The sequence below is a fragment of the Tigriopus californicus genome, chromosome 6 (assembly GCF_007210705.1).
Source record: "Tigriopus californicus strain San Diego chromosome 6, Tcal_SD_v2.1, whole genome shotgun sequence".
In the NCBI taxonomy this organism is placed as follows: Eukaryota; Metazoa; Arthropoda; class Copepoda; order Harpacticoida; family Harpacticidae; genus Tigriopus; species Tigriopus californicus.
The window spans coordinates 12748109-12757595 of record NC_081445.1 but is presented as its reverse complement, the minus strand read 5'-3'; the positions used below and the strand labels follow the sequence as shown (position 1 = coordinate 12757595).

The 9487-nt window shown below is 38.5% G+C and overlaps 1 protein-coding gene across 1 annotated transcript in view; it reads right to left on the bottom strand.

The window, feature by feature from the left end:
• Positions 1 to 8535: 8535 nt before the first annotated feature.
• Positions 8536 to 9487, bottom strand: part of LOC131882585 (formimidoyltransferase-cyclodeaminase-like) — a 3590-nt gene continuing 2638 nt past the window's right edge. Inside the window, exons 7-8 of the mRNA XM_059229777.1 lie at positions 8901 to 9245; positions 8536 to 8835 (exon numbers count right to left, since the gene is read on the bottom strand). Coding sequence (XP_059085760.1) covers positions 8635 to 8835; positions 8901 to 9245 — 546 coding nt within the window. The 3' untranslated portion in view covers positions 8536 to 8634. The remainder of the gene's footprint in view (positions 8836 to 8900; positions 9246 to 9487) is intronic.

Below are 9487 nucleotides of genomic sequence, written 5' to 3'. Positions count from 1 at the left end.
GCCATATGAGGGATCTTTTACTAGGGAAGTTGACGTCAAAGGAGCTTGGCCGATTTTCCGTTCTGTCAAATCTCTTTGAGACAGAAGCATGAATGGAAACAGGTATGGTATTTTCATTTGAGACCAAAGTGCGAACCTTTTATGATTTTGATAATCGCCTAATCCTAAAGCTCTAAACTGTTTACTACCAAGTGTGCTTTAAGTTGACAAGTGGGCAATGTAGAGTAATTTACCGCAATGCACGGCCCCAATCACTTCTGGAAGGACTAGCACTCAATTATGATGTTCTTGTCGGACATGGCGGCCCGTTTGCCATTCACGGCCATGATGAGGCACTACATCTTCAAGTGGAAGACTCTGCAGGTCTTCTTCCTGATATGCGTCCAAATGAATAAATCCAAGGGATTCAGGTTCAGGGATTAGGGTGGCCAAAATTTCTTTGGCCAGAATCTGTTGGAGCTCAACTTTGACTCCAGATACTTTGTAGTGGCGTCAAAAGCATAACAGGGAGCTCTAACTTACTCCCACGCCCGGTTCCTGGCGCTGCAGTGGCTCTTAGGGATATTGATAACTTTTACACCAAGAATCCGGCAATATTGGACGCCATCCAGCTTGCACTTGTTCCAAATTAGTGGAAGTCAGAGCCCATGATGCTCCGTGTCATTGGCACCTGCTAGAATGCTCTTGAGCCCAGTCCCAGGTCCTTGATGAGGCATGTTTGAGCTTAAGCCAAATATGTGGCGTGGTGACCGGACAACTCGACCCAGGACAACTCGACCCAGGACAATAACTAAACAACATGTTGGCCAAAAAACATGATTATGGAACAAAACTGAAGCTTAATGAGTCAACATTCGAAGTGCATGCAAAGGTGTCAGCAGCATCAGTAAGGCATTAAATAAAAATTAAGTTTGATTAAAACATCATCAAACTTGATTTTCACACCTTGATTGATATAAACATAACTTGCTTTTAAAGATCAAATGATGAATTGATCGTGTAAATCCTTTCAAATTTTGACATGTTTTACTTCACAGTTCCAATTTTGCTCCATAAGTATGAGCTATGCGTAAGCCAACATGTTGGGCCTAATATCTGTAATGGTTCGAGTTGTCCACTTGGTCGTGTTGTCCTGGAACCATGTGCCGTTCCTACAGTTTTTCGAGCCATCACCATAGAAGCAAGCTATTCTCGTCCGAGAATAGCTCTTTGGCTCTTTGATTTGATCAAGTCGAGCATCTTTTGAGACCTTTGGACCCTTTTTTCTATTCCAATTTGGGTAAAAATTGACACCTGCTAGACTGCTCTTGAGCCCAGTCCCAGGTCCTTGGCCATGATCCTTTACATCATGTAGGGCGGCACATCTATGTCACTCCGTTGCAAGGCCTCAAGGGAGATAAAAAGTAGTTTAGTTGGTTAACACGCGACCGAGCTATGCTTGGGTTCATAGGTTCCATCCTAGGTTCCCTCCACCCACCCATGCACAATGGATCATCGCCTCAAATAGCACACCCAGAATGGGATAAGACAAATCATACATTGAACCTATTGTAAAAAATTGATCCAATGAGAATAAAATCTCACAATAAAGGTGAAAAGAAAAACTTTTGCTTGGGCTTCCACTTAGCCTAGAGCGTCAAAAACAAATAGATTTGGGCCTGCTGGATCTAGGGCAATGTTTCTTGATCCGCAATTTTTTTTTTTTTTTTGGGGGGGGGCATTTTTTTTCCATCCGTACGTTCAAACACAACGGAAGATTTAAGTAGATATGCCACGAAACTCCGGCAATCGATTTTTTCAAATATGTTTCAAATCACGTAGCTATAAGGTCTTAAAAACGTATCCAAGGACTTATGGCACGCCTGGTAGTTTTACTAGAAACTTTTAATTAGAAATTTCAGAAGGCACAAAAGGTGGCCCTTAATTTTCTTCTATCCTGAACAATACATTTCATATGATGACTTGATGGCTTTTGGACTTAATCTTTTTATAAATACCAAAGAACGCGTATGATGAAAGCATCGATATTCATCTCGCATTCAATGTGCTTTCATCTTTAATGCATTGATCTATTTGATAATCTCTTGTTAAGATTAAATACATTAATTGGCATTGATGGGGAACTGAAGTTTTATTTTACTTCTTCTATGAACTATGCCGTAAGTTTTTGGTAGCCAATTGCTTTAGATTCTCGCACAATAATGGTATTGATTTCTTTTTTGGGTTAATTTTTTACGGGCTCTTCTAACCGCTAAAGGGAATGTAATCCCCAATACTTTAAGAATGAAGGTTATAGTTTGTCCATGTATTACCTTTTCGTCTTGATATGATGTTTGTTCTACCAACGAATTTGAGTCGGCAGGCCGAGCTAGTTTTTGAACGTAAGGTTGATCAGGAACACCTGAAAAATTGTCTAAGTCTGACTTGAAGGATGCTATCGGATCTGCAACGCTATTATCTATGAGTGGAGTATTCAAAGGCGTTGACCGAAAGGCCATAGAGCTAAATTTCATTCCGTTTAAGGTCATGTTATTCTCAGTAACCCAACAGTAGATTTTTTTTGCGGACTCCCTTGTCGCTACTGGGAACGGGATTCCCAGCATTTCAAGACGACAGATTATTGGTCAGATATACTAAACTTTTATTTTGATATATTATTTGATCGACCAACGAATTGGAGTTGGCAGATCTGGCTAGGCCTTGACTATAAGGTTGATCAGGATTTTTAGTCAAAAACTTGTCCAAGTGTGACTTAAATCCTGCTACTGGATCAACACCTACATAAGCCCTACGAATATTTGAGGGAAGCAAATTGAACAATGATGAAACCCGAGAAAGAAGTGTGTTGGACTTCATTGTTTTAACTAGCCTGGATTCTCGAGGGCTTAAGGGTGCTCTCAAAACGCACATTAAGCCTCTACGGTCACCACAAATGACACTAAAACCTGGGTGAGGGCAAAGCTCATGAATGCTTTTAAAAACGTACAGGATAAGATACCTTTCGTACCTTCTCTGAATACTGCACACTCCCAACCTTTCAAGCCTCTCCCAGTACGAGAGCTCTCTCATACCTTCTATATTTCTGGTAAAACAACCCAAGAGTAACTTTGGTCCATGACCTTTACCAGACAACCGGTATTCTGACCATTGCTACCGCAAACCAATGTTGTATCATCTGCATAGGAAGACCTACTGATATCGCTACTACTAAGCTTCTGAAGCTGAGCAATGAAGATAATGGAAAGGAGAGGACCCAAAATGGAGCCCTGAGGAACACCCGACTTGACATCATATGTATGTCACTTAGCGCTCCCTAATCCTTAACTAATTGTTTCCTACCACAAATGAAACCTCTTAGCCAATTGAGAAGCTTGCCTTGGATCCCAATCTCATGGAGCCTGTTAACTAAAAGGCCATGATCTACCTTGTCAAAGGCCTTGGCAAAGTCGAGATAAACTACATCGACTGATTCATGGCTCTCCCGTCTCTCAATAACCTGCTCTAGGTATATGCTCAATCAGTTGGGTAAACGTGCTAAAATTTGCTCGAAACCCATGCTGGCTAATAGGAAGGACTTCATGGATATCAAAAAATTCTAAAAGTTCGAGTGTCATGATTTTACCTCCGCAATATTCGAAGTGAGAGAAATTGGTTTATAATTACTGGGGAACGACTTATCTCCCCATTTTAAAGATCGGAACAACATGAGCCAGCTTCAGAGAAGAGGGAAACTTGCCCTGATCCAAGATGCAACGCATCAAGTACAAGAAAACTGGAGCAATAATCTTTGAGCATCTCATCATAAACTGAAATGTCACCCCATCAGGGCCAGGAGAGCTCGAGAGTCTTCAGTCCCTGATGGCCTCTAAAGCATCTTGATCTGTGACTACAAGATCTTTCAATAACTCAATTTGACTATCCTTGGCAATCTCAACAGGCACACCTTTATCCAATGTTTTTCCACCTTTTCAAAACTAACTAATTTTCATATTCTCACATATACTTTTTGGATTTTCCCAAGTTAAAGAAAATGTTTTGACCGAGCAAGCTACTTAATTCTCCGAGGTCTACTCAACACTTTCAACTTCAATCGCAAAATAACCGCAGTTGCCATAACCTTATTGATTTTCGTCAAGGCTCATTTTTGTAAATGGAATGCAAAGCATGTAAGGACCATTGAATAAAAAATAACTTTTCTCTTTGGGCCATTGGGTTGACAAATGGCCGACATTAGAAAAGGTTCGAAGTGCCTTTGGCTAACCAACCAAAAATATGAATATGTATTATGTCCTTTTCCGTGCACTACGCGATGAAAATTTTGCTAAGGCTGTGATGCATCTGTTACAAATTATGAAGCCCCAGAGGTAGTGTTTCAACTTTACTCAAGGTCAAGAAAAACAACCGATTTCTCTCAAAGAAATCAGATGTTCTCATATTCCGACAAAAAATTATTTGTCTTCACAAAACTTTATGTACAGCTTATTATTGTCTATTTGACAATCGCGTTTTCATGTCACGTATGAAACACATGAGCTGAAAGTATTTCCGCTATTTTTTTTAAATCAGGAATGGCACAATTCTTACAAGCTTCCAGGCCATTTCCGCAAAATTATTTAACATCAAAGCAAAATAAGTTTGGCTTGAGAAGTACAAGAAATCGCTCTGTTTCATTTCAAACCGTTGCCTTTAGAACCCTAGCAAACCACGGCAAGTTCTCGATTGGTTTAGTGACCTGTGTGTTGAAATCTATCCGAGTTTGGCGTAATAAATGTATCTTATAGTATTCTGCACATACATTTGAAAACTTTAGCCACCTTCAACTGGATATGCTCATCGAACTTTCCATTATTTTGGAGGACTACACCTAGATCTTTCATAGATGAGACCTGCTCAATATCTTTACCTCCATTATCTACGAGTGGAGTATATAAAGGAATTTAATTCCGTTCACGGCCATATTACTCTTAGTAACCCAAGAATAGATTATTTCTAGGTCCTTTGCAAGGCTAGGGGAATCTTGACCATTCCTACCAGAAATTAACTTTGTATCGTCAGCATACGTCAGCAGAACAATTTTGTTAATAAAAGTAAGTTTTTCAAGTTTCATAAAAGTAATGGTAAGTAATTTTTTGCAAAATTAACCTCCGCCTCATGATCATGTACCCACAAAATCATGAAAACACGTCAAGATGTACCTAATTTTTAAAGGAAAAATTCATTATTCAAACAAAAGTAAGTTCCAATATTTGAAATATAATTTTTCTTAAAAAAAAAATGCAATGATAAAACAGCCATTTCAGATTGATGGAAAACATAAGTAGGTGGTTGGTAATATGTTTGCAATCTATTTCATACCTATGTGCACTTGTTTTCAAAAGGATTTGAGAAAAGAAATAAGGTCGCACAATTACACATTTTTCCTTAAAATTGACCATAATTCTTAAAAATTATCATGGTTTTTCACAAATAATAGCATTTTGTGCTGAAATGGCTGAAATTGCATAATGAATTGCAGAAAAAGTGTCAAATATTGCTGTTAAACTTGCAAAATTTGCAGATGCAATAAATTTGTAGAAAAGGCAATACTGTGTTTTAGTTAATGAACTGAGATTTTACTTTTTCACAAAATCTTTATCATTTGCAAAATGCAGAAAGTTTTTTGCAAAATTTGCGCAAAATCCAGGATGCAAGTTTTGGCCGGCCCTAGTAATAGTCGTAGTTGGAATGCTTTTTGAGCGGGTGAGCAACAGCGTACGTGAAAAAGAGTGACTATCTTAAGAAATTGTAAAATCGATATCACATGTGCCCCACGCGGCATATCTAACATGACAAAATTGAAGCATAGATTTTAATGATGATTTGTCGTCTTTTTAAGATAAGGCTTAGTTAGGGCTAATTTCTATATCCAGAACATATTTTTTTCCCCAATGAATGGGGCTCGTTTTCCGCGTGAGGTCATTTCGATCACAACTTTTCTTTTGACATTAACGGTTTATGATGCATTTTATAATCTAAAAAAGTTTATAAATCTAAACATTGTCTGGATATAGAAATTAGCCCTGACTAAGCCTAATCTTAATAAGACCACAAACATCATCAAAATCTAGATCGAAAGTTTGTCAAGTAAAGTATGCCGCATGGGCGTGTATTTTGATAGCCTTTAGTACAATGATAAAAGCTTGTAGCTTCTTTTGACCAAGGAAACCTAGTATTTGCCTCTCCCTAAAAGAGACTTAAGGTTGGAATTTAGACATGAGAAAAATATAGGATAACCACAGATGAATAACACATGCATTGTTTGTTCTATGTCCTACAGCAGGTGGAGTTGCATAAAGAGCATGTTTTATGTTTTTGAGTGTTTCACTTTTTCATTTACGACGTGATTTCAATTGCCTATGTTGGTAGTTAACACTTTAAACTATAAAAAGATGTGATGTGATGAATGGTGGAATTGCCTATAGTTAGAGAAAGGTCCCTGGTTTGATTCTCCTCCCTGACCTTGCTTAAAAAATCTACATGTTAAACTCCCCCACGGACAAAGGAGCAATTTGAAAATATTAAGTAATGCGATGTTTGGACCATTGATGGCCAATTCCCTTGCTTCAATAAGCCCTACCACCCTCTAATAGAAAACTGTGAACATTTAAGTAAAACTAGGTGTCAATATTTTTGGTTTAAGATATTGATTTAGTTAAAGTTCATCAACGCAATCAAATAAAAATGCTATGTAATTTAACTTTGTTTGAGTGACTGAAATGTGAATTTTTCCACTCCCTTCCTTTTACCCCTATTAATACCGTTAAAATCTTTCTCACGAATTGCAGTCATTACTTGGCACTTATTTTCGTTTCAAACCATTTTATCGATTTTTAGCTTTGGAGTATTATTTGCTTATTCCTTTCTTATTTTGATGTAAAAAAAAAGAAACGTAATTTCCTAAAGCATAATTAAGCTCTCTTTTCTGATATGAATTCATTCATTCACATCTTTGAACTTAAACCTTGAATGATTCAAATTGCTAAATACTTCATATATTTTGTTAGGTTTTAAAACTGCAGGCTCTGACTTTGTCAACCAGGGTGTTGAAGCAAAATCGCGTCACTTCATTAATGGTATTTCAATTGTGAAATAGCCCTGACCATGCCCAACCCTTGACTTTCATCTGTATGTTGCCACTTCACTTGCAATTGCCATTGGCCGTGAAGCTACAATTTGTTGTGTGTTTGTTGTCAATCAACAAGATCGAATCGTCATGTTAGTGTTAGGATGTGGGTAGGATAAATGTTCAAGATTCAATCCCAAAGATTCAAAACTTGAGTTCAATCGTAGTTTAAAGGCAGTCTCACTTGTCTTCCTAGTCCATCCCATTCCAGCGACCTCACAGAAATGTTTGCTCCAGCCTCGTTTGGATTGGACCAACTAGCCTTTTTTCCATCGCTCATGTTTGGCAAAGACACACAAGTTCTTGCATACAACTAAAGCTAAGCCTGATTAATGGCTTTGGAGATTGCTTGAACGCTCTTATTGTGGCTCCAAAATTGGACCGTCCACAAGTTTGTAATAGATGGACGGGAACTGATTGACTTTGGTGCGCCATCCAACCCATGACAATGTTAGCCATACAAAGTAATGATAGGGTTGGAATCGAGTCCAACAAAGGACTCGCGTAATAGCCCAAACTGTCAAGGTCAAGATGTCAGCTCAACTGCCTCTTAAAATGTCAATTATGTGGTCAAGTCAAATGCAGATTGAATATAGAGTTTGAAGAATGTCAAATCAAGCTATGATGGCTTGGAATCTACTGTTATGCATGAGAAGGGCGTCAGCTTCTAAAAAACGTGTTTAAAGCCCCAAATTTGCATCACTGACTCTGGTACCAGCACACAAACGAACCTGCCAGAGCTTGCCAAAACGTTCCCATAATGCATCACTTGTTTCTTGAAAAGTGCCCCAGCCTTTTCAATAAACTGCTCGCCTGATTGCGGATCATTTATGCTAGATGTCAAATTTAAAACTGTTAAAAGTAGGCCAGGACGATTTCCTCCAGAATATTCCGGTCAACACTTATTACCTTGCCAACACCAATCAGCAGAATAAGATTCGATTTTCGGATTTGACTTATTTGCGGGCGATCATATGATTACTCTTTCTGTCTTGAATCTCTCAAGACATCTGTCTTGTTAAGGTAAATGAAATAATGATTATTAGTATCATTACATCGTCAATTATATGAATTGAACCATTCAGAGATAGTCATTTGCTTGTAGGAATATAGGGAAGGAAGTGGTGAGTAAACCTCAAAGAATGTTTCATTGGTCTATTTTAAAGAATTGTTTGTTCATGCTAAAAAGCACGATTCATCTCCTCAAAAAAGAAAATGTGGGTTAACTGCGTTTTCCAAATGGAAGTCTACCAAAGAAATGAAAGCCAAATGATGAAAGTTGTCGCACTTTAATCCTCTAACCGGATTCAATTGAGGGTTTGGACTCTAGTCTAAAGGCATCCCTATACGGCCATAATCATACCATCCATAGATCAGGCTATTTCCAAACAAATATATTTGATTGTGTTGGAACACGAAATAAAAAAAGCTGATTGTCTCCTTCGCTTTTACGAGAACAATTCCAACACATCTTATGAGGTAGAAGCAGCTGTAGCAGCCCTTTGGTCTAAGGTGTTGATGACTTCTTGGTAGCCTAGAGAAGCCTCAATCAGGGCTTTTTCAGCTTTACTTTCCATATCTTTCAAGTAGGCGCTGTCCTTGATGTCCAATAAGTTGATACGAACATTACATACGGCTCCAAAAACAGCCGTGTCTAGGCATCTGGCACCGACCTAAAAGGAATAAATTGATATCAAATCACATCTTGCAGTACTTTCTGATGTTGCTTTCAAATTGCCTGAAGGTCCGATTTGCAATTCAAGTTCCCAATCGCCGCCAGTTCCACCAAGACGCCCCAGATTTTGTTGATGGTTTTTGCCAAATTGTATGGAACGGAAATGGCCTTTTTAAGACCTTCGTCCATCGCTTCCTCACGTTTGGCAATCTCCTCTTCACTTGTCTTGGGTAGCTTCATGGCAGCCAAGTAGTCATTGAAGGCTGACGTATCCGCGTCAACCATGTCCGTTATCATCCTAAAGGTCTTGTCAAGATCCGGAATGATTCGTCTCATGGGGGCATCCAAATGTTCCCATTGACGTTTACCGTAAGACAGTTTGCCCACCATGGAACCAAGAGCGGCACCCTGAAAGACAATGTCGTGACTTTTTTGGACAATAACAAACTTGTGTCGTTGCTCTTGACGCGGAATAAGTGACAATGATAAAAAGATAAATTCAAAAGAGATCGCAAATCTGCAATGTTTTGAATTTGGGTGAAAATTCATATGAATTAAGAAAGAAAGATGAAAGTGCACTTTTAAGGTTGCAATTTAAATGAAATAAAACTGATTGACTTACGTTATTGAACAAGGAATTTCTGCAATGC